Source organism: Nipponia nippon, unplaced genomic scaffold (genome assembly GCF_047370975.1).
Source record: "Nipponia nippon isolate SJK-2023a ecotype South Korea unplaced genomic scaffold, ASM4737097v1 scaffold_12, whole genome shotgun sequence".
Taxonomy (NCBI): domain Eukaryota; kingdom Metazoa; phylum Chordata; class Aves; order Pelecaniformes; family Threskiornithidae; genus Nipponia; species Nipponia nippon.
Genome location: NW_028262313.1, coordinates 9,795,916 through 9,821,960, shown reverse-complemented (window position 1 = coordinate 9,821,960; position 26,045 = coordinate 9,795,916). Strand labels below are relative to the sequence as shown.

The following is a 26,045-nucleotide window of genomic DNA, read 5'->3' as shown; positions in this document are numbered from 1 at the left end:
CCTCCATCTATCATCTCTGCTCTAGCTGTTACAGCATCTTTATTTCTGTCCCTCTGTCAAATAAAACGTAGGTGGTCACTATAGTTTTGGACCAGTGCATACTTATACATTGATTCTTTGTGGTATGTGTATGCGTACACATACATGATGATATATTTATTTCTGTGGGTATATAAAATACATTTGTACACGTTTATTAAAAGATGAAAGTGTTCTTTTGAAGCTCTGCTGTCTCGTGTGGGAAAAGAACACCTTTGACGATGTGATGACACCCAGTGTTATTTTGGGAAGGTTGGGCAGCGAGGGCTGTGTTGCCCTTGAACGCGAGTTACTGACATGTGGGTTGCAGGTCTTGCCTTCGAACTCCGGGGCAGCCTGCTAATGCTTGATTTTGCAGAAGCGACCAGAGAAGAGCCTGCAGTGTTACGACAACAGATATTTGAAAAAGCAATGTCAGAGTTTTCCTGAGAGAAGCTGCAATTTTACTACTGAATTGTTGATACCTTTTAATGTTTTGAATTAGTAAAGAGTTTCAGAGATGAGTATTTTAGAGAAAACAGTAGGAGTACTTTTGTTACTTTTCAAAGGAATAGCCTCAGAAGAGTTGAACTTGAGAACTCAATGGGCAGCATTTCCATTGGGGAGCTTTTGGTGAATGTTAAATCATTTATCTTTTTCAGGTAAAGCCCCTCCCTGCTATTCTAGCTTAGCATAAAAAAGATCTCAGCTTCTAATCCGTAGAGGTTAATTCAACTATGAGGCATGAGAAGGTGAATGAATTATGAAGCCTCAAGTTACATACAAATCTTCACAGAACCTTTGTAAATTGGGCCTATAAGTTTGAGTCTATTAGTTCTTTTCTTTGTAAAACTATAATGCAATAGCTAGTTAGCAACTTAGTCTTCCAATAGGATTCTATTACAGATCTTTGCTGAAAGCAATAGAAGGAAATGTAGGAAGGTGTACATTTCCTAAATTAACAAGAGCCTAGAGTGAGGGGGAACGCTACTAACCGTGAGTCACAAACCAGGCATATAATTTATGCCTTGGAATACTCAGAAAATGCTGCATTTTCTTGATAGCAGCAAAATTGTGATTCAACATGCTGTTCAGAAAATAAGATGTACAGAGGTTTCCTTTAAGAAATCAGCCAATTATCCAGAATATGAAGGTAGAAATTGTCCCCAATCTGGAAGTAACAAAGAACAACCAGAAATTATGGCTGGATTTTGTGTTTGACTTGCTGGTATCCAGCCTTGTCAGGAATACTCTGCTTCTCATGAGAGCCCTTAATTTGTTGAGGAAATGAAATAAAAACATTAATGTTATGCTTTATGTCTTAAATGCAGGTAGTACACTGCACTGCACACCTGAGCTCGTTCAGCCTGTGATGCACAAGTCTGGTCTTAGTTGTGTGTGCTCTAGTTTTACTTAAGCATAAGCCAAATTACTACTCACATTCACTATGTGTTTTTGCTTTGCAGTCGGTCCAAAGGCCGTCGAAGAGAGTAATAATCATTCCATTGACTTCCATAACTATTGGATATGAGCTTTAGCGCACTTAAAATGTGCTAAGGATGTTTAAAGTAATTTAATCTCCATGCTTTTCAGGAAATATATTTTTATTAATGCTCCCAGTAAATGACTACAAATAATAATACCTAACATTTATGCAGTGTCTTTTATCCTCAGGATGTGAACATTCGGCATAAAATAGAGTTAATATCAAGCAAAATTATATTTATCTTTATGTGACATGTAAAAGAAAATAACGTTGAGAGAATCGGATGCCTCCAACACAGAAATGATTGAAAAGCTCTACATTCAAATTAAAATATTGATTCCTTCTGTGAGGATCTAGAGAAGACTTGTTTAATGTGCTGTGATGTTGAAGTATTACAGTGATGATATGTTGTCAGTACTTTTTAAAAAAAAAACAAAAAAAACCCAAAAAAACCACCAACCTTTTGCTTTCTAGTAAGCTAAATGCACCCTGGAAGTGTAGCTGAACCAGAGGTGAAGGTTGGTGGTCAGGCTTTTTTCGATACTTGGTTGTTTCCCATGTGCTATCCCATAAGGAGTTAAAGTGTTTGGGGAAAGAGGAAACAGAACAAGTATGTAAGTGTTTAGACTTCGCATCATAATTCCTGCTGGGCCCTTAAGCACAATGGAATCTCCTTGTTTTAAATTTGGGGGTGGAACAGCGAGAGCCTGGTTTTGGCTGCTGCCCAAACAGCTCATTGTGCAACTCAGTTGAAGGAGACTGCTCATATACAAAGAGCTTATTCTTGGCTTAGCTAGAATATAATTTTTGCCACTAAAATGACCAACCTAGGGACTTAGTTAGTGAATAAAAGTGATTCGTGGTTCTCCACAACTGGGATTATTAACTGCGTCAGTTAGGAGCACTGACAAAATGTATATAGATGAGAACAACATTGAACAGTTAATTTTTAAATCACTGCCTCAGTGCAGTAGTAATGTATGTTACAATCCCTGAGAATGAGCAAAAGGAAATTTGCATTTATTATCTTCTTTTTCAACGTTTTTTATGGCATATGCAGTACTAAGGAAAAAAAAAAATCTTTCTGCGATATTCTCATCTCCTCAGTTCAGCAGTGGGTAATACAAGCAGATATTTCAGAAGAAATCCATGCATGGATTTTTTTCATCACTCAAACTTCTGCTTAATGCTTGAGGAAAACGAGATCAGTGGCATGGGAGGATCCCTTGTCGAGGAATGAAGCGCGACACTCTGAGCACAAGCTCATAGTGCTGCCTTTCTCCATCTTTATGGCCTGGTGTTAAGGTGTCTTTGGACTGTGGCACTACTCACTGTATTGAGTGAAAAAAAAACAAATATAAGTAAAAGTATAGTTGGCTGTATCCTGAAGGATCTTGCATACACTGCAACTTTGTCATTTAATTCCAGACTGTAGAAGTTAACCATCTGCTTGAACAGGAACTATAGTTTTGCTTTGTTTTTATCCTTTGAGTCTTGTAAAGTAATACGCATGGGGAATGAGATGTTTTAGTTCTCTGCTGGTTGTTTCAATGGAACATGAAGGTCAGTAAGAAGGCTGGTACCTTTGGGTCTCTGTGGAGTGAGCTAGAGCAGGAAGAGAGAGGAAATTAGCTGTGTATTAATTCTAGCTTCCAGCTTATTTGTCCAGCTTTTTACAAGTGAAAGGGAAAAGGAAAAAAACCAAACCACTTCATCGTTCAAAAGAAAAATATAATAGCAGTGAAACACAGATGAGTCAGTATTTCTTTAATAATTACTGGAATTCAAAGAAAAGCACAATTCACAAATACAACCAGCCCACAGACAACAGAAGAATCCTGATACTTAAGAATGCGGCAATCATGTCTATTTATGTTCTATAAGAAAATACTTTTGAATGATCTTTTAGTTGAAGCCACCATAGCATTTGAGTGTGTAGAAGGTTTTTCTTTTCTGGATTCAGGTGGTAGATACCTCAGGCGAAACTGAACCTTCTATAGAAGAGTAATTGGAGTTACACTGGAGTGAAGAGTTTGGCGCTATATGTTTATTACAGACTACCCAGCTTCTATTTATGGCAGGACTATGGGTCAAGGGGCTGATAAAGCAATAACATACTTAAATAAACTGTGTGATTGCAATTCAAATGCTCAGTAGCCAGTAATTGCACATTCATGTTTTGCACGATATGAAATGTACGGGCCCAACATCTCTGACATAAAACTAGGCTATTTTGCTCCTAACATCCATAACTGATGCAATTTAAACACTTCTCTGAGAGCATATTTAAGAAAATGGGAAGCAGTGTACAAGTGTTACTCATGCAAGCCTGTTTCAAGAGATTCTTTGAACACAGTTATTGATAGGTTTTTCTTACATAACATATGCAAAATGTAATTGAAATTAAATTAAATGTCAGCATGACACCATTAAACAGCTAACATTTGCCATCTTCTAAGACTATTCTGAGCAGTAACTTCGTAATCAGGAATTTACTCACTCTTTTCCTTTCTTTTTTTTTTAATATTTTAGACAAATAAAGGCGATGCCCTTGCAAACCGTGTCCAGAACACATTGGGAAATTATGATGAGATGAAGGACCTGTTAACCAACCATTCCAACCAGAGCCACCTTGTAGGAATCCCAAAGAATTCTGTCCCACAGACACCCATTGACAAAAATGAACAGAACTTTTTCCCAGAACCTAGAAATAGGATGATCCCATCTCATCAGATCAGTGGCCACTCATCGACATCAATGCCTCCGCCTTCTTCATTGTCATCTAATTCTACTTTGCTACACAGTCACCAGAGCAGCCGGAAGTCGAGGACAGACTGGTCACGTGGTGGTCACAACTCTAGTGGGGCCCAGCCAAGCCAATCCAGTAGTCAGCAGAGTCGGACAAAGCATAACTCTTCTCATGACCAGCCACAGGGCAGGTATGAAGACCTCTATAATTGTCAGAGTGAGCAGCATAAAAGTGGAGGAACTGAGGAAGCAAATTCTATGACAGCATCTTCACATTCAAGGAGACATACTCATTCGAAGTCAGCAGCTGGAGAACATACTTACAAAGAAAACAGTCATTCGAAGTCACCCACAGAGCTTGAGTTTGTAGGTCATGGTCCTGGATCTCCACTTCCTTCCACATCTTTGTTATCTGCGAACAATGGTCTTTCAACCCAGAATTTCCCACCAGGACTTCACTGTAAAAACAGCATGGTCCAGCAAAAGCCTACAGCGTATGTCAGGCCTATGGACGGTCAGGACCAGGTACCCAATGACTCACCTGAACTGAAACCTCCGATAGAAATTGAGAGTGGATATGGAAATCAGTCCTTTGGAACACTGCTGGAAGGAAAAGTGAACACACCTAGTTCGAAGAACAAAGTACCAAAGCTCAACATTCCTCCTGTTACTGAAGTAAGTAGTTTAAAATATCTTCTCTCTCGTACTGCTTGAGTATTTCATGCACTGAATATTTTCCTCTGGAAATATGCAGTTCTGTTTCCTGGAATTATGGTCTAAACCATTCCTTTTTTTCTAAAACGTGCATGACTACTTTTGGCAAAGTTTGTTTTGATAGTTCCAGTAGCAATATTTAATGAAGTTTTAAAAGCACAGTTTGGAAAACTAACATTGCTTGTTTCCAATTAATATTAAACGGCTAGATCTCTGTTGGATGCAATACGTTTATACCAGCTAGAATTCTGGACAGAGAACTCTTAATATCTCAATTCATCTGCAGTTTTCGCTCTTCTTGCGTTTTCAGTTAGGAGCTAGTTTGATAGAAAGATTGCTGGTTTAAACTCTAAGGAAAAATGGCAGTGTTCAAATTTCAGTGGTACTAAATAGTTCTACCAGTAAGGAGTTTATTTGCAGAGTTTGCTAAATTCCCATTGCTTTTAATGGAATTAATGTGGCTTGAGTTCTGAGTAATGCTTATGAAAATGTGTCCCATTAAAGCTTTTATGCATTTTGAAGAGCTCTGAATATCGGGATTCAGTCCCAATCTCTGCTATCAACAGTTTAAGCTGTTGCATTTTGTATTGCTGGTCAGTACAGTAGTCCTGTGAGGAACATTTTAGTTGGTTCATATTCGTGTCAATTCCAAGCACAGATGTATAATAAGGATACCAATTGAACTATTTCTACTGTGTATACTTTTTCTCTTATTTCTCTAAAGCAGTAACCTTTTCAAGGTAGGTTTATAGTGTACATACGAGCAGAATTGCAGTATGGGTTTTTCATAGCTTTCTGTTTTCCCCAAAATATTTCCCTGCTTGGTAATATTTTATAGTAGGAATGAGGAGCGATGCATTTTTAAACCACTTTATTGGAAAAGGTCAGCTTTTTCTATTGGAATAATTGTTTCAAGCCAATAATGTGTTTGACTATTTAAAAACTTGATGTTATTTATTAACATTCCAGGCAGCAACAAAGACTGATGTGTTTTGCAGTAGAGCTTGGAACAATTTTCTGGGAACTGCATCTGAAAACAGTAAAAGGCCTATTTATATCAAGTGGAAGCTGAGGGTTGCTTGCAGATGGTGTTTTATTAGAAAATGTATTTGTTAATAAACGTAGCTTTGTACAAGATTACTTTACAGATGTTTCTGTTTATTTTTACCTTAGGTTAAAAATCTGCTGATGTAGATGGCTTCATAGTCTGTTGCGATTTGTCGCTAGCATTGTTTGGCAAGTAAATAATTGCATGCAAAGGAAATAATGATGTTGCAAAAGCAAATACATTTTTTCACTTTTGCCATCTATTAACACTGTGAGTCAACAGAGGCACTTTAAAGTGCAGCATTAATACGAAGTATTTTTGGAAATAGAATGTACCTTTTGCAACTTGTATCAACTATTAAGAATGCATTTTTTTTTTCTTTAATTTTTGAGTGAAATCCTGGCACTGTTGAAATCAGTTGAGCTGTAAGCAATAGGTTTTGGGTGCAGGATTTCACCCACAGTCTTTTTGCATAGTTCTAAGAACCTCTGATGTGAACTGTTGTTTTTGGAAAGATTCCTAGTCACACAGATGAAAAATTATATTGTGAATTTTTGCTATAGCTGCTTTAGTTTATATGCTGCATAGTGAAAAGTATAGGTGTATAATTAATTTCATTTATGATCAGATAAATGTAAACTTTAGGCACTTTAGAAATGAATGCAGATAATAATCTTAAAACAGTCTGCGTTATAAGAGCAAACAATAATTTGAAGAGGGAAAGAAAACCCAAAGCTGTGTTAAGGTGATGAATAACTTTCCTTTCCGATACAGAACATATGACAAGAGCCAGACTGATGGATCTTTTAGAGGCAAATCTCCTCCTGAGTTTGGAGGGTTGGATTTTTTTTTTTGCCTGTGTCAGGACTGTGAACTTTGGCCCTCTGTGTTTTTCCACAGATGTGTATCTTGAATTTGATTTACCCTGCGTTCAGCAATAAAACTCCTTCCAATCCAACGTTATAGATAACTGGTTTAGTTTAAGCTTAATCAGAACTGACAGTGCACACCTGTGAAACCCATAACCTTTTCAGAATGACTGCAGCGAGTGGCTCTGTTGTAATCTTTATACAATTGATGTGGAGGCTTATGATCCTTCGGTGGTGCTTATCAATTTATGAACCTTCCCTAGCCACCTCGAGCCATAGTGATCTGCTTGAAACAATTTTGCTCCTGCTCCACAGGTTTCCATCCTAACGCTGTTCCAGGTGGTGATGGTGATCTTCTTCAAACTAGCAGTAGGAGAGTTACTTGTTTAGGGCACTTCTCCGTAATTTGTTCTGTGGCTCTCCTGTATCTTTGAGTCCATTTTTTCAAGTTGCTGAGCTTACGCATAGAGATTGCACACCAAATGTTTTTCAGTGATTTCTCTCAAAATTTTGCATGCTTTTAAGATGAGGCGCTCTGTGAAGAAATAAAATTCCTAGGTGATGGTCCTGCAATAATGGCATCTATTAAGGCATTCAAAGTTGGGAAAGAAAAAGACAATTTTTGCTATCTTAAGGAGGGGGGGGGAGGAGAGTAAGTAACCAAATATTTGAACCAGCAGATTTAAAAGATGAGTTCAGACTGATGTGGAAATATGGTCTCATTTATCATGGCTTAATGGAAGAGGATGTTGAGTGCCCTGGAAGCATTCTGCCATGTGTAAGGAAGTGATCAATTTTATAACATAATTTGTGTCACTTGAGGTGTTGCTCTAAGAATCTTTGCTCGTTTGCTGGGCCCAATTCTGCCCTTGGAGATGCCTATCCATCTTTCAGCTCCTCTGGAGTGGACAACATTGTTAATGCCTTGCTGCTGGCATGTCTCCACTGTGCAGTGGATTGTGGTTTAGTGATTTCTGAGCTTGTAGAGATTCACGGTAAGTTCACACAGACTTATGAGACTGGGTCAGCATGGAGTGTTAGCAGCACTTACGCACCTGTGGACTAATCCTTGCCTCTGAGTTGATGCTGTTGTGTGATTTCCAGACCTTGACTCACCCGCACGGAGCTAGTTCAGACCTGTCTGCACCATGCGTGGCCATTCTTTTAGCGAAATAGGAACAGCAGAGCCTCTGTAGACTTTTAATTATGTCCTGTAAGGATTTCTTTGTGACTTTGTGATCCTTTTGATTTCTTTTACCTTTCTTCTTCGTCTTACTTATCAGTAGTGTTTTCTAAGGGTGAAGGTAAAAAATTGTATGGTTTGGTGCCTTGAGTAAAACCCAGTGTAACCACTAGCACCCAGGCTTGCCAGCCTCTGAGATGCAGAAATTGTGAAGCAGACCTTTCAGAACTGGGAGGCCATAAAGCCATCGTGTGACTTCAGGGGGACATGCAGAAACGCGCCCGATATCATGACATAGAATTGATAACAATGGCCCTGGAGCGGAAACTGATAGAAAAATTGATAGAAAGCCTCAAGCTGTAAACATTTCTTCCTGTTCCTTTCTTATTAACTCTCATCTCTTTAGTCTGTATTTATATACATACTTACATACACATATATATTAATTCTGAGCTTGCATTTAACGTCTGGTAAACCGTGGCAAGCCTGGGACATTGCAAAGAACTTGTGTATTATGTAGAATTCCACCTACTTAAATTGTATGATGGCAGATGATTGTTACTTAGCACTCAGAGAACTGCATAGTTAAATCCTATGCATTTCTTCAAAAAAGTAGAGGTTAGAGACCACAATAACAGCTGATCCTCTCTCTCCTGCATTAAAATCCAGAATCTTGATACATGTATGTATATTTAAACCTCTAGGAATCGGATGCTTACAGATTATTTCAAATCAACTAACTCAGTGGGAGATAGCTGAAAGAAAGCCTGTACTTTCCAGACTGGGCTCAAACACAACTTACTGAGAGTACTGAGTAAAGAAAAGGGGTTTAAGGTCTGTGGAAACATCAGAAGATGCATTCCTGGAAAATCTTGTGTGCAGCTCTCCAGAGCAGTGCATGGATTTCCAATAAATGTTTAGGGATGGGAAATCAAGGGCACTTGAGATAATGTTTGATTCTCAAGGCAGAGTTTTTAAATCTCACTGCAAAATTGGCCTCACGTTCCTACAAAGTAGCAAATGCTTGTATACCAAATTTTCCCCAAAATACAAAGCTAGGAACAAATCCAAAAGGCCTACAACATCTATGCCACCACCTACTTAAGTAATAAAAAATGGAGAACTTCTATTTTCACTTTACTTCTAGGAAAATATTTTGATGGGTTCAGTATACTGCAAAGTGATAAGCTTCTGTTATGTGTTTCAAATCATTTTGTTATCGCTGCACGTATTGATTAGCTTAGTACTTTCTCAGCTAGCTATAAAAAAGGCTGCTCTCTTTCTACATTAAAGAGCAAGAAAAATTGACAGGTAGATAACCATATTGATTGAACCTAAATAGTAAATGCAGGAGGCTTATGTATGACTTATAAAAAGTCTTTATAGGAACCAAAGCCAGTTTATTTTTTTTTTTAATTAAATGGAAAGTAGATGTCTTTAATTAACCACCCCCACACCCTTTTGATATACATGCTACTCTAGTTGCCAACTATAGTACATTACCATAGTTGTGGGCAAATCAATTTTTTCAGATGGAAGCTTTAGCAGTCCCCCAGACTTTGCGCTCTGAAGAAGAATGGACTGAATCACGCATTAAGCTGAAATCCCTTTGCTTGGTTCATATTTCAAAAGTCTGAGGCCAAAACCAAACCCAAAGAGCAGTATTTCTTGCAGTATTACAGGTTACAGCCGTATGTTTTTGATTTGTAAATACTGTGAGAAGTAATGTTCTTGTGATACTTCTAAATGAAGACCATATGACACCACTCGATTGAAGACCTCTTATTGTGGCCTTTCTAAGGCTACTGTCCAATTGCTTGGACAATTGCTAGCAAAGCTATTTTGCAGGGATATCAAGCAGACAGCTTGCTTATTTTAAATCAGACATAAATAAGCATATTTGGGACCCGATTTTGAACGACTGTGACCAATGGGAACTTTGCATTTCACATCAGACTGCAGAACAGGGCAGTTTTAAGTTCAGTTAGTTGAATAGGTGTGGTTAAAAGAACTGACCATGTATATTTGGTTTGGGGAAGGAAGGGTTAGATAGCTTCTTTCCCACTGTGCATTTGCTAGTGGGTTTTTGTTTTGTAAGCTGCTCTTAATCTTTTCTTGCTGGGAGGAAGAAAAAAAAAATCTCAGTGAAATTAGAGTATCTCTCTTTGTGAAGAGTCAGTCTTGAAAAGTGTGGGGTTTTTTTTTAACCTTTTTGAAATTCCCAGTGCCAAAGTAACTGCTTATAAGTGGCTTGTTATTGGTCCAAGTTAAGTGTAAGAAATACTGTTATTCAAACAGTGTCATATGAAATGTCACAAGGTAAAATGACCTCAAAGCCTTTGGGGATAGCGGTAGTAGAATTTGTTTTGCTTGAGCAAAGATGTGGAGGCATCATTTAACGACTGCAGGGGGACCGTAGGGTGTGTTCATAACTCTGCCAATAGATTTGGTGTGTGACTATGGGACGGTCGCTTTGGTACTTCTCACACTCATTATAGCCGCTTTAATTTGTAGAGTTTTTTTAATCAAACAGAAGGCAGAAATCTTTATCAATCCTGTTTCTCCTTTTGATGAGTGGTCCTCAGTTCTTTGGTGTATCTGACTAGGAAAGGGCATTATAATATTTACTTTTCACCCTTAGAGGAATATTGTTCAGATACCTGATGAAAAAGCATTATTATGGCTGCTTTTCCATAACTAAAACTGCATCTTTTCCTGTTCCTCCCATTAATTTAAGGAAAACATCACAAGCCATATAAAAACGGTGTTAAGTGTTGTGATATCTTCACGTTGACTGGTAATGTACTTTTTGAATAATGACAAGGAGTTGGTAGAGCTAATTTTTCAGCGTCTTGTTTCCATCCATCCAGCATGTAAGCGCATAAGGAAGGATGCTCTTGGATCTTGATCGTCTGCTTAGTTGGAAGCTAACAAGGGCGTTCTTCTAGGACCCGTCCAGCAGGTGTAACCAAGTTGGAGCCTTTGCACTATTTCTTGATCCTTTTCTGGAACATGACCTGCTTTAATAAATATATTCTCTGTGAACTGTAAAACAAAGAACGCTCATGTAAGAAAAGATGAGAAAATGCCATTTTCAGGTATTTGGATTTTTTATGATGTGCGTTTTCACTCTGGGCTGTGATCAACCCTCGAGTGAACAGTATGCATGCTGCTTACTGAGAACAGGATTGGCAGGTATTTGGGTATCAGCATTTGGCCTTCTGTGCTAGAATGAATGGCCATTTGTAAACTTTACCATCAGCTATGTTAAATATTATTTTATCTGATGCAAATCTTTAAAGTAACACACAGCTAGTTTGAAAGAACCTACCTACATATTCACTGCTCTTTCCTGTTGCAACTTTTGGATATTTTTTCCACAAATTCTTCTGTTATTTTCTTTGCAGAGAGCACAGGAATTAAGGTTTTGAGTAGTTCTGAGAACACAGAAGTCACGTGTTTTTTAAAGTACAGGCAAGAGAGTATGCACACGTTTTTGCATGGGCAATGCCAGCTGTTGTGAATCATGACTGGGACTGAGCCAGTGGCTTTTTGGGACAACCTCTGCTTCTTGAACAAGAGTGGGGACTCTTGCTAGTAGCTGTAATTTACTTTCTCCCAGGGCCACTCATTTAGTGAACATGATGAAAACACAACATCCAACATACACCTGTTAAATATATAAAAAGAGGCATAAAAAAAATACAAGAAAAGCAGTGGGTGCAAATGTAGACTCGGAGAAGGAAGTTCTAATCCTGATGAAAATGGTAGTCAGGTAGAAAATTGGACTTTGCTTTATCTGGTAGGCGTAGATCAGTAAGGAACAACTGGAATGCTCTCCTGCAAATGCCAGGAATCTGGGCAGCTGAATGGTGCAGAAAGTGTGCTTAGATGTTGTAGAGGTAATAGGAAACCAAACACAAACCACTGTTCAGATGCTATGTTAGCAGTTGAGACTGCAATACAGCTAGTGAAAGGTAAAGGAGGAGGGATAGTACCATATATTGTCAAGCTGAATGAAGATTTACAAAGAATATTGCAACAAGTAAAATAAGGCCTAGGGAAAGAATAAGAAGAAAAGGTTACTTACGCAACAGAGATGTGGTAGACGTGGAGGAGACATGGGTGTGATCTGAACACAGAGTGAACCTTTGCTTCAGCTTTCAGTAGGAACGTGCTGACCATGAAGCAGAGGATGGACAGGGAAACTGGACTCACCATAGACATAAGAGGAACACAGTCCTCAGGTGTGGTCGGCTTTCTGGTGGGAATCGCAAGAGCAGAAGCGCTTAGCTGCTTTTAAGCGCATCCAACTCCATCTTGTGAAAAGCTGTATGTGATATGCAAGCAATTAACCCGTGATCCAGAAGGCAGCCTCCTCCTGCTCTGTGTTCTTCCATTTTTACATAAGATGCTTACTCGCATGCATACCTCTGGGTACTTTGTGTGCTTAGTTCATTGGCATGCAGAATTATACTCAAATTTTAAACCATTAGAGCAATACCATATAAATCATGTTTATAAGATACCTTCGAAATGTGAAAATCAGAGGAGGGTCTTAGATGAGCATTTCTGGCTTTGTGGCCGGAGCCACCCCACTATAAGCTGTAAGTTGTCTCTGATTCAAGTATGGAGAAGCATTTAGGAGCTGCAGGTGAAAACATCGTATGGCAATACTTTAATAAAAAAAACAGAGTGAAAGAAAGTTGAACATATAACTTGGCAACTCTCCATGAACTGCAGATACAGGTTAAAGTTATTTAGTTGGCAGGCGATTGCTAGCGTATTAGCAATGTTGGAAAAGAAAAAAAAAATCTAATTTCTGTATTTTGGCTTGTGCAGTAAAGAAATTCCTCCCACATAAATATGTTCATTTCACCTTCTGGGAAGCAAAGAAAGGAAACTGTAGCTGCAGTCTGTTATTTAATCTTCCTGAAATTAGCATTTGGTGCTCAGGAAGATTGAAAGATTTAATGCCAATGCCTTCCTCAAAAGAAAGAAATGACACACCACATATGTTTTAGCACTGGTTAGACTGTTAAATGGAATTAATCAAAATCCATGTTAAAATATTTCCATGTGTTAATTAGCAATGGTTTGGAACATTAAAATACATATTGGCTTGGGAATAAATTAGTGAAGAAATATCAGATTGAGTTTGTGGGCTTTTAATTGCAACATAATATACTGTGTGTTTTAGAAAGGTAAATGTAAATACACTCCTATGAAATGCTATGGCAATGTGCATTTAAAAATAGTGTAATAAAACAATCTAAAACAGGCTTTCGTTACGGCAGAGAGAGTGATACCATTTCCCATTTTAAAAGAAACATTAAATCGTTCCCTCATATAATAAAGCAAGAGAAAAACAGTTTAAAAATGCCGAGAGTTTCATCTCAGGCCAAAGGAAGTTTTAAAATTTCTCCTTTGAAAATCACGATGATGTAGCAAGTACCAACACCAGGTCTCCTGTTGTGAGTAGAAGAATTCACTTTTGCCTTTCTACTCCTGCTGGGTCACTGCAAAGTTTGTTTCCCGTTCCCTCATGCTGAGTTGAGAGCAGCAGAATAGCATAAATTTAGTTAAGTATGTAAATGAGAGTGGACAAATGGGTAAGTTCGTACTCTTAAATTAATACACACAAAGGAGGTAGAGAGATCTATGTAGCATTATAGATACCGAACTCCTAACTGAGGGTAGAGGCCATGGTTGGCCCCCAGAATAGGGAGGACCCATTTATCTTCCTAGGGAGGGACTGACCATTCTTTTCCATGATAAAAGAATACGTAGGAACCACCTCCAAGAGATTTCCTGACGTTGCATCCTGGGGTTGATCTCCCACGATCACATTGGTGGGGACAATTTTGTGTACATCCAGCATGGGGGACTTAAGAAGAAGGTAGGTGTTGATTTTAATTTTTTCTATGGTTGCTGTTCAAGTAGCCGTTTGTAAAATAACACTGAGCGTAAAGAAAAGGTTTGGGGAGCAGAGGGACAAAGAGGCAAGGTAAGCAGAGACTCAATCACTTTCCAGGCTAATGAGCCTATTTTTGCTTGGATTTGCAAAGATCTCTGAGAGGAGTCAGTGATCATAGGTGTAAGCCTCAATCCCCATTAATACTGCCAATTGATACTGCCAGTCTAAACATATTTCAGTTAATACATGCTGCTTTCCCTTGCACGCTTCCTCGGAATAATTTCCCAGTGTTATATCCCCCAGATGTGTAAACTCGTTGGGTTATATTTCACTGAGCTGCAAGCTGTGACACTTAAATCCACAAGACAAGCTGGCAATTACTTCTGCTGTTTGTAAATATCCAGGCACCCATTTCCATTTGCCAGTATTTTAAATATAAACATTGAGATAATTCTTTCTTAAATATGTTAAAACACTGACACATACCCTTTGTAAACTTGGAAAACCGTAAAGATCCTCACATCACTTGCAGGGGTCAGGATTTGGATTTTATTACTTGGAGTTCACCCTGAATGAAGGCTTCACGTCCTGTGGGGTTTAATCCTTTTTGATGCCAAGAAACCCTAACTTCCATGTCATCAGAAACTAAAAACATCTCAAAAAGATATAATTTCTGCTAGCGCATGCTAATGACGCTTGAATATGCTTAATTTTGAACCTCTCTCTACATCCAGGAGTAGCTTTCTTAAGCGGCTTCCTTGTGAAGTAAACCTTCACATGTAGTTTGCGTTGGGAAGAAGAAGAGACTAACATCTTCCCTTCCCGCCAGCATGTGCAGTTACACATTGACATGAAATATGGCACAAATTTAGCTAGGGAAATATTAAAAAGAGTAATTTTTATTCAAAGCAATTATCCTGGCAACCACATCATTTGCTGCACAATACCATGATCGCAAAGGTCACCATTTAACATGGTTTCATGGCGAGGACCACGCACTGTGGTGTCATGGACCACAAATGGTTTGCAGATCCAAGTTTGGAAATCAGGTATTTAGGGCTTTGCCAATATTTCTGAAAGCAAAACTTTACCATTAAAGTTTCCTAAGGTCTGTGGAGTCACAAAAAGCCGATGAGGGGATATGCACTGTCTGTGCCAACAGTTGACGTTTTTTCATTGTCATACATTATTTCTTGCACCACCAGATAGAAAACGGAATGGAGGGGGGATGTGGAATGGAGGCAGGGCTGCATTCAAAAAGTTTCTGCATGTGAATACGAAGCAATACATTTAAATCCCACTAAACTTGTACTTGCTTTTTCCTCTCCATGTAATGATAAACTAGTTCTTGCCAGTTCCTTAAAACGTAAAATACCCAATTTGCTGTACTCCAGATAAACAAAATAAACCAGACCGAGGAGCAGACCCTCCTCTAAGGGGTGTAGAGGTGATTGTAACATACAGCCAGGTTAGACCTGTCTTACCCATTGATGTTGGAATTGCTGTGCAGGTAATTCCACATGAGGACTAAGGCTTTCTGATTTTGAATAGAAGCAGCAAAATCAGGCCATAAATGATCAGTCTGAATAAGACTTATTTAGGACTAGCAGCAAGAGTAGGATGTAGCAGGGAGATAGAGAATTATTGCTCTTCAGAGGAGAAGAAGAATTAAAATTTGCAAATGCTGTTTTTGTAAACACATTTTATTAAGATGTAACTGCACCTGCATTTCATCAAGAAAATTGTTTGCTACAGTTTTTAATATACTTTGATATATTGAATATATTTGATTTATTTTGATAATAATATTTTTTTCTGATTGTATTAGTATTCTACGTACTTTAAGTCCCTAGTCCCAAGTATCAGATCTTGTGAGAGATGGCCTGTTTACTTATAATTCTCATCCCACTTTTTCAGACCACTATTTTAGCTGTAAGGGAGACTTCAGATAAGCAGCCAGATTTCAGATGTTTAGCCAAATCAGGAATATCATATTATTATTGACTTTGCTTTGTTGCAAGAGGCAGGTGCTAGAAAGAAAAAGGGTGCATTTCTGTTAGCATTTCAGTTTATCTGAGTAACACACGTTGGAAACAAATCTGATCTTCCCCAGTTGCTGCTCTTTGGTTCATTGGGGAGTGGTCTCAGGATACATGAACTAAATTTCTCTGGGTTGAAAGGAAAACAAGAGCAGCTCTGCAGGGATGCCCGTAACGTGCTCCGGATGCTCCCTGGTGCTCAGGAGAAGTCAGGCTAGTGCCACACAGCCCCTTCTCTTGCCTCCTCGCCCCCAAGACGCGCACGCTGCGTTCACTGGCTTCTTGGTACCAACTCTTTCTCTCCACAGATCGACTCCTGTTGTGCTGCACTTCTTGCTAATGTAGGCACAGTTTAATTCTCTGGCACTAGGACAGGTAGTGACCTGGGATAAAATTAACTGTCAGAGTGTTACAGAAAGGGTGACTGACTTCTATAGCTTGCCTATAGGAACTGTAAACACCTATCTGAGCAGGTGGCAAGAATGGAAAAGACTCTGCCTTCTCCTCACCACGGGCTGGACCTCTACAGAGACAGCCTAAGTCTAGCTCTTGGAGAAGGGAAAACTTCTGTAAGTGATGGAGGCAACTTCCATAACTAAGCACGTTAAAAGGGAGCTGATTTTTACAGCCTAGCATGGGAGATTTTCCATAACAAATCTTGCATGTGGTTTCAGAAGTTGGAGCCCAGAACAATTCTCCATGTTCTTGGCTGCTGCGGTCATTTTGGTTTCTAGGGTGAGGCACATGTCAGGTCACTGAAGGACAGAAGGGAACACAAGCATGAACAGAGAGAGGGATTTCACTTTCATTAGCCACAATAAATATGTTTGTTCAAGAACAAATAGCTGGAACAAGAAGACGTGCAGCTCTGATGCTGAAGAAAAGGCTATTTGTGTCAAATACATAGGAAATACTGTTCACATATAAACCATTGTAAGGATTGTCCTTTAACAAGGCCAAGTTTACTTGGGATCCTGACTATGTAAAGGCTCATTCTTTTTTCCATTGGCTAACACGGGGCACTGCATGGCGAGTAAAGATGTGATTGCAGTGAGCTGGGCTTTAAACTATTTCAGTAGAGTATAGTGCTTTACTGCAAGCTGCCTTGGACTTTGGTGCTCTCAGAAATCCTTATTGAGTAGGATTTCCAGGTTTAAAGTCAACAGCCAGAGGCAGAAAGAAGATGCTATCTCTGTGGCATGCCCTCAATAAAAAGTTTGCTTGAACGTAACTCCCTTATGATAGCAAACCTGTGTATAATGGCGAGCGTATTTACTTGGCACTCTGCAGGATTACTCATGGTATTTTGTTATAATGGTGGGGGGGGAGAGAGAGAGAGAGAGAGAGAATTCCAGAGGGAAACCCAGCCTGTGGCAGTGGAGCATAGCGGGGGTACTTCCATGGCTGTCCCAGGCAGAGAGGTGGCACAGGGGCAGCTGGGCAAGGAAAGAGAAATGGGTTTGCTTTCACCGGTGGACGTGGGGCCCAGGCTGAAGGCATCTCTGCAAGTAAAAGTGTGGCAGTTTGTGTTTGCAAACCAGGAGGCTTGATCAAGGGCAGCCAGAACTGAAGGCATTGAGCTCCAGTAGGAGGCTGTGGCAGAGGACATGGGGGAATGCCTATAACGTGCTGAGGGTGCGTTATCTGACTTTCCCAACTGCTACAGCCTCTGTCTGGGCTTCTCCAGAACCAGGCCGTTTCATCTTTGTAGGGTTCTTGCAGATCTCATGTTACTTCCCTTTCTGTGGGTACCTAGTTCTTCACAGTACTGGAAGTAAAGTTGACTTCTGCACTGTGTTTGGGAACTTGAGCTTTTGTGGACTTCATAGATGATTATTTTTCTGGCAGTGATATCATCGGTTTGTTTTCCCTGTGTGTGTGCATATGTACAAATCCAGATGTAAAATTATAGATAAGCAGTACATAGCCACTCATATGACCACTTAGATCTACATCCACACTTGCAGTACGCAGGCTGAAAAGGCGTTCCCTGGCACAGTGCTGTGGTTTCACAATAGATCACACATGACGAAAGTGGAAAGGAATTACATATTTTGTTGCCCCTCTCTGTGACATAAAGCCACGTGGAGATCTTCACTGCATCTGGTTTCTGATTTTGGCCCTGGATACAGACAAATACCACAGGCCCTAACAATTGTCATTTCTGGTCCTCCCTCCAAAAGTGAGACCCAAGGGAATTAGTTTTCAGCTGAATGCTCTCTGTTATGTTCAATGCTTAAATTTACTGGCATTGCTTGTTTGTCTCTTGCTGAGTGGGATCATACAATTACTTCTTAAATTCCTCTTTGTTCCCACAGCTACTTTCACGCTTAGTCCCTCAAAACGAAGCAAGATCAGCGTTGCCCACAGTGCTGGTGTCCCATGGCTCCCAGCGCTTACTGTTTCCTCTGCCGTGGGGAAGGGTGCGGGTCTGCGGTGTGGGAGCCAGAGGAGGGAGGGAGGGAGGGAGGAGAAAAGTTTGGTTTGTTGCCTGCGGTGTAGGGAGCAGAGCTGTGTGCCTTAGGAGCTGGAGGAGAGGAGAGGAAGACACTGCAATCCCTAGGTAGAAGAGCAGAAAAGCAAAGGCATCAGTGCATGCTTTAGTGGACATGACAGAAAGATAAGGGCCTGGGAGGGGGAAAAAGTGCAAGGGCAGAGCAAGGCAGGGATTCATCCAGGTGCAGGATGCTGGACTCTGGCTGCCTGGAGGAGACAGCAGTAGGAGTGCCCACCTGGACAAAAGGAGAACCTGGAAGATATTTTCTTGGCTGACTTCTGAACTGTCTTAGCCTCTTCCTGTGAGTTGCCTGCACCATTTGCAGGGAGTAGCGGTGACCACAGTAGTGTGTTTTTAGGTCAGATCACTAATACATCCACTCTAAGGAGAGATAAGCTGTGCATGAGACTTCTGACCAACTCCAGTTTCCTCTTATATACCGTCGGATGCACATCGCAAATAGCTGTGGCTGTGATAGCAGCACAGCGTGTACTGTTGTCATGGAAAAGCCTGAACAGCCTGAACATTTTAAGTGAGTGCTTGGTACCCGAGAAACAGTCCAATATCTTCTGTTAGGAAGCTTTGAGTTAGCAAGCTGCTCTTTAACCTTGAGGTGATTATAGTACACATATATAAGGTGTAGAACCAAAGCTGCTGTGTTTGTGTATGTATATAAGAGAAGGTATTCAAATGTGTTCTCCCATCATTTTTCATGTATTTTTACGTTGGTGCCTGGATTTTGCATATGGATTATTGTAATCTTACATCCTTGTAGCAAAGCCTCACCTTGGATTGAGTGCCACATTGGGCAAAGAACATAGCAGGTATTTTGGAACAGAGTTTTGCTTTGTGAATGATTGCTTTCTCTCTGCTCTGAGGAAGGAAAAAGAAAAAAAGCCACAGGACTGCATTTACCAGAGCTCTGTGGCTGAGCTAATAAACTCTGCCGAGAGCTTCAGCTCAGGCTTACATTTTTTTTTCCAGACTGAAACACAGGCTGAGATAACTCAGGTCTGCCCACAACAGACAGCACAAATATTCCTTGAAAGGGTTCCAAATGTTTTGAGGCCTGGATAGTTACAACAAAAGTTTATATGTGTGTATAAAAACATATACCATATAGGATGTGTATAAAGCCATTTGAAAATCAAGCAAAATGTGCACAGAGCTCTATTGAGATCGCTCTTGGAAAAAAATATTTGGAAAATTACAGAGTTCCTTTTTTTAACAAAAACAAAAACACAAAAAAACCCCACCAACAACAGAAAAGCAAACAACAATGAAGAGCCAACACTGGCATTTTTGCATGTGGCTGTTACACAAGTCTCCTTAGGGATTACCTTTGACACTGGGCTCTTAAAGTTGCAGCCTCTTGCCTAACATGCCTGCACAGCAAGCACTGCGCTTCACAGGCAGCAGGTTTAGACGCAAGGCAGTAAGCAGTGATCGCTGCCGCTGACATTGTCTGCAGCATTCTGTGAGAATGTTCTGCACCATTCCAAAACTGAAGGGTAGAAAATGGAGTAAAGGAGACTGTTGGGGAAAAGAAAAAAAAAAAAAAATCCCCACAGCACATCAGTCTTGCACATTTGGCTTTAAGTAAAAGAGATATAAGTAATTATGTCAAAATCTGGTGTCTAAGCTTATTTACTAGAAGTAAATTTAAAGTTTTTTTAAAAGGTTTATTTACTTAAAAGGAAAAATCAATGCATTTTCTCTAGGAGGATCAATTTGTGCTCCTGCCAAAGTCAGTGTAATTTTTATTTTTGGCTTAAATGGAAACAATTTTTGGCCCTTTATAAATAAGGTTAATAGATGAACAGTGTTCTCCATTTACCCCCCCCGGCCCCCATACATCTATGCCTACTCCATAATATGCCTAACAGTGAGACCCAGATATAACCTACTCTTCTGCAAGATTTTATTTTTAAGGACCGAATTCAATACCACTGTTGCTTTTATAGAAAACTTGTCATTGGCTTCAGTAATGTTTGGATCAAGACCTGTAAAAATAAATTCAGAAAGAACCGCTCTGACATTAGCACGTACAGATGATGACTGCATTATAGATTGGACTGGACTGAGTATTTGTGCTACCCTCTTATGTAGCACTTCAAAACACCACAACTTGCGCTGAAACAAGCTCTTGGGAAAATAAATGGAGAAGTTTCCAAATACTATAGCTGCTTCAGTATTCATACATAATAAACCCAGCTTCTGTAAATAACTCATTTTATCTGTCAAACATTGTAGGCACATATGCCACATTAACTGTCACCGGGGTCGTAAATAAACAATGTATCTGTCTACACATTACTTATGTCTGGGGGGAAATGAACAAGTACACAAGAAAACCAGTAAGGAACATATTTTAATTGTAAAATAAAATGTTGGTGTTGCTTTCGCTAATTATTTTAAATACATCTGAACTTGAAATACAGTTCATAACTCAATGCAAGATGCAAAAGGATAATATTCAAACCAAATCGAATTAATAATGCATCTAGTATGTATTTCTTAAATGCATTTTTTCTTCCAGTCATTCAAGTACAGCTCTGGGCACATACTGACTCTTTACTGTTAACACAACAACACAAAACAGCACATGCCCCCCTGCCAAAGTGCACAAGCAGAGTTTGGAGCCACGGCACTGCCTGTAACTGATGCTCTAATGATGCTTGGCTTTGTAGCCGGAATCTTCTCAAAACGGCATTTGCAGATTTGGCTCAATTCCATCAGAATCAAGGATGTTTTCTGTATATAATCATATAGAATTTACATTTCGGATTAGAGTGTAGGTCCCGACTCTGGTTTACTGTATGTCAGTGAGCTGAACTTACTTATATCTCTTTAACATTGTCACAACGGACTCTCCTTTCTAATAGTCCGCTTGCGTGGTTTCTGCTTAGCAGTCTGTGCCGTACCAGTTGTTTGTCATCTCATTTAGGCACCAGAGATAGTAGGAGACTTCTAATGAGATGCCAAAATATCAGGAGTCTGCCTTTGACCACTGGAGTATCTTGGTTGTTGAGATGTGTTCTGTACGCTTTTAATTTTGTTTTCTGTAGGCAGCGTCGTCACTTAAAAGACCAATTTCTGAGCCTTTCTTAGAATAATTTGTTTCTTGATGTACGTTTGAAAACAAACAAATCCAAACCCAACAAACCCACAGATTCCTTTCAGCCCCTTCTAAATTTGTTGTACTTTTGGTGGGGGGAAAAAAAAAGTTCATCAACCAACTGGGTATGGATAGGGATAACAGGCTTCATTTATGATAGAGTAAAATTAAGTTAAGCTCTGTCTGAGCCAAAGTGATAGTAGATCTTATATTTATATTGTTAGATGATATTATCATTATTAATTATAGAATTATTATGATTTAGTGTCTGTACTAACCACTAACACTGCAAGAGAGACAATGTTTTAAAACAAAAGCCTTTATAAATTCTGTTGATTGGCTAAAATACACCTTTTATATTAATAGTCTTTTACCTAAGCTAATGAGCCAGAATATTAAGATTTAAGACATTAGTGCTATTAATGTAATAGCTAATGATGATGAAATTCAGCCTTTAGATATTTCCATGGATCTCTTGGCAACTTATTAATGGGCAGAATTTGACCCTACATGTTTTGCTAAAACACCAAAATACCACAATAAAGGAGTAGGGTACATTTAATCCTGGGATGATGAAGTCACTAGGTAGCTTCATCTTTGAAAAGAAACATATTTACTTCTGCTTGGCATGCATATAGCAAGCATCCATTGTGTGCATCCATGTGCTTTTCCTTTGACATTGTTAAATATCTGGTAAGTTGTTTTCTGCCATGTACAACATTGCAAGTGGCATGCTAGAAAGCATATACGATCTATAAGGAGCTCTTGTTGCTGGATTTAAACAGCACAGCTATGAGAAGAATTCCAGTGCAGACACCTCTTGTTAACAGCCCTTCCATAGGTGCTTAAGTTCAAATTAACTGTTCTCAAACCCAAATTAGAGTCAAATCTGATGTGAGCCAATTTACTCTGCACAACAATCATGGGCAATGAAAAGTGTTCTGCTAGATTGCTGTTTAAATCGGATCACTATAGCTCCCTCGGTGGGAAAGTCGTGCAGAATAACAATGGCCAGCGGCTAAATGTAATTTAATTATTGGGTTTACATATTGGTTAGTTCTCGCATTGTTTAAAAAGAAACGTTTTCCAGCCAGGTGTACAATGTCTGGCCAGTGTTAGAAATCATTATAAAAAGCTGGAGGAATAATAGACTGATGATCTAACACATTTAAATTAAGGAAGGTCTGATTGTCGAATGCTGAAGGGTGGTGAGTTCATTTCCATCGAGGGCTGACATTTTGTCCTTTTTGTATATTGCATTGTTAGTGGTATAATGCATACAGAAATATGATGATGAAAAGCCTGAAGACTCAGAGTTTGACAATAAAGCTTCGTTAGGGTTGAAATATCTGTTGTTTCACACAGCAGTTTTTCTGGTTGAAATCACATGGTAAATTTGAGACCCTCCATTTAATATTTACACCCCAAAGGAAAAGAGAACTAATAAGATGTCAGTCCATCTTTATCTTTCATCTGTCCGTTCAACTTTCTCATGACTGAAAGATACTCCAGGTTGCTGAATGTAAGGTGGTGTAGGGCATCATTGTTCCAGTACTGCACTTTTTTCTCCAAGTTCTTTCTTTTGTATCGTAACAGCAAAATTCCATATCGCATCGTTGTTTGATATGAAATTGCTTGATAGGGTGTGATGACACGTTCATGTTATGTTAGCAGCATAATTTAACTGCTCCATTTTTTTAAACCATTTGCAAAAGTGCCTGAAATGTGTGCATTATAAAATAGGGTCATTACAGCTATGGTTGAATTGGCATTTCAGTAATAAACCCTTTGTAGAGGGCTAGATATTAATGCAAATCTTTTATCATTATAAATATGAATCATTCAGCAACAATATGGAGTGACTTCAATAAATGGACACTGGAAAATCTGATTTGTTGAATGCTGATACGGGGGCTCTCAGAACCCTGACATCATGCCACCAAAATGTTTGCCAGGGGTGGTGCAAGTTGAGAACGTAGTTTGTTGGTTGTTCAGGGGAGGAATGCTACTCACGGATCAGCTGGCACCGCAGGTCAGGAGCGGCTGGCATCTGTGTTTGGAAGGAAGGAGGTTGAAACGGATTGCCGTCTTCTAAACGTAGCCTCAGTTTGTGCCTGTATTTCATACAGGTGCCAAAGCCCATCTCATTATGTGCCTCTGTGGCACTGTGGATCCAGCCCTCTGTCTTTACTCAAGTGAAGCCTACTGCAATAAATATGAGTGTCTCCCAGTAAAACTGATACAGCCCTTTGCACTCTGTTTCAGAAGAATGTTTTTCATACTGTGTTGAGAACAGAAGTGTCTGTGTTGCACACAGAGAACTGAACAAAAAGATTTGTATGCCAGAGCTTCTTGTCTCATTCTTTTCCTGCCCTTTCTTTCCAAGGAAGTTACTTCAAATGAGGGATAAAAGACATCCCCATGGGAAAGTGAGAGCATCTCCTGTTGCGAAGAGGAGGCTAAATGCTGATCTCGGGTTTGGACTTGAAGTAGGTTAGTGGACACTTGAAGAATCCTTCCAGGTGTGGCTCTCTGAGAGCAGAACCTCGTGTATAGTCCCATATACAATTCCCTCCTCTTCTTCCTGAGGCAAGGGATGGAAGGAGCAGTTACCTCAGCTTCATCACCAAAGCTTACTTTCGCCAATTTGTTACTTAAGGAATTTAATTGGCTACATTCACTTAGGTTTTATCGGGATTTAGACTCTTAGATGTCCATCTTTGGAGTACCTGTTACAAGCTCAGGAGGGATGCCAGCATGGCTGCAGATCTGAACACAAGCTCACAAAAGATGTGACTGTGCAGGTAGAGTGAAGAAAGGGGGTGGCCGCAGATCCTGCCTACAAAGGGTCATGAATAACAAAGATCGATAGACGTTGGTATGAATGCTCCCTCCATTAAGAAGCAGTATCCCATATATACGCCTGTCAGGAATTATACAGTTTATGTTGTTGCTTAGGATATGTGGCTCCTTTTCTGCTGAGTTTCACTAATTCCATTTTATACTCTGTCCATGACAGCAGCTAGTAAACTCACAAAAGCATGTTTTTACTGCTGTAGTTTTTCTGTGTACTTCTTTGGCATTTAGTACTGCCTTTTGTAATCTGTGCCATATTCTTCTGTCTTCTGTAGTATGATCCCACAGCACTGGACGTGGTAAGACTCATGGGACAAACTAGTAATTTCTTCAGCAGAGGCCTTGACTGTTCGTAGACTTGATGATTTTCTTCATCTTTGTCAAACAATGGTGTTATCTCCAGTTGAAAAACCGCCAATAAACATGACTTTTTACTGTGTGATAAATTTGTCACTTAGTATGTTGGGACTAAAGAGGACATTTATGAATGAACCATGAATAAGCAAGGTCCATTCCCTACTGTATGTCCATTACAGAATGAAATGGTATAACTTGGTCTGTTTGTACACTCTATGATTTATAGAAATTTTAACTTTAAAATATCTAGCTCTTGTTATTGGAAAGGCTCTTCTAGTGGAAGCACATACCCTAAGTGAGTACCAGGTGAAAATGCAAATGGCATTTCTCAATTTCAGTTCATTTTGTTTAAATTTAGAATACTGTTGGATGGCTTTTTTAACGTTTGTTCACTCAATAGGTACATAAAAGTCATATCTGCCTGCATGGTCTATTTACTTTTTAGGTCAGATTTGACACATATATGTGTTATTTCAGGAGTGTAATAACTCAACTTGTTGCTGGTTTCAGGGAATTCTTTTATATTTAGGTCCTTGTGAATTAAATTAAATGGCTAAAAGATTAATTTGTTGTGGAACATAAATAAATAAATAGATTGATGGATATTATGCCTCTAATTAAACAGTGTGAACCAGAGAGATGGTTCTTCGTTATATTTCTGTCTGGAAGGCCAAATGTTTCAAGCGTTTGAGCCAGCCCTCATGTTGTAAATTTTAAGAAGCTGAAATTAGTAAGGTCCTTCTGCTGGTGGAGATATGCCTGACCTCTGAAGTATTTGCAGTTTATAAGTCAGTATTATTGAAACCTGTAGTTTAAATGCAGTAATTTCCCATGTTGAAAAGGAACAGGGCATTTCCAAAATGGTAATATTGTAGTATGTATATGCAAAATCTATAGGTGTTCTTGATGAATAACAATGCACTCTGACAGCAAAGAATCAACACAGAAAAATTAGGTCACAGCAGCTTGCTTGCTCTTTACACTGTCATGGTTGATTGGTTATTCTCATCACCCTTTGTTTAAAATCATTTCAGAATTAATTGGCGTTCATTAACGCAAGTCTTTGTAGCAGAATTGCAGAAACAGTCATTAATGTAGCTAATAAACATAAAAAAGAAAAAAGGATCCTATTACCAGGTCCCTACAGGCTGTTAACTAACATTTTGAATAAGAATACATAAACATAAATTAAACA

At 39.3% G+C, this 26,045-nt stretch overlaps 1 protein-coding gene across 3 annotated transcripts in view; it reads left to right on the top strand.

Annotated features, from left to right (window-relative positions):
- The window catches only part of AFF2 (ALF transcription elongation factor 2), a 346,574-nt gene that overhangs the window by 93,301 nt on the left and 227,228 nt on the right, over positions 1-26,045 (top strand). For all 3 annotated transcript variants that reach the window (XM_087748704.1, XM_087748703.1, XM_087748702.1), the window contains exon 3: positions 4,037-4,927. In XM_087748704.1, the coding sequence (XP_087604830.1) occupies positions 4,037-4,927 (891 nt within the window). The remainder of the gene's footprint in view (positions 1-4,036; positions 4,928-26,045) is intronic.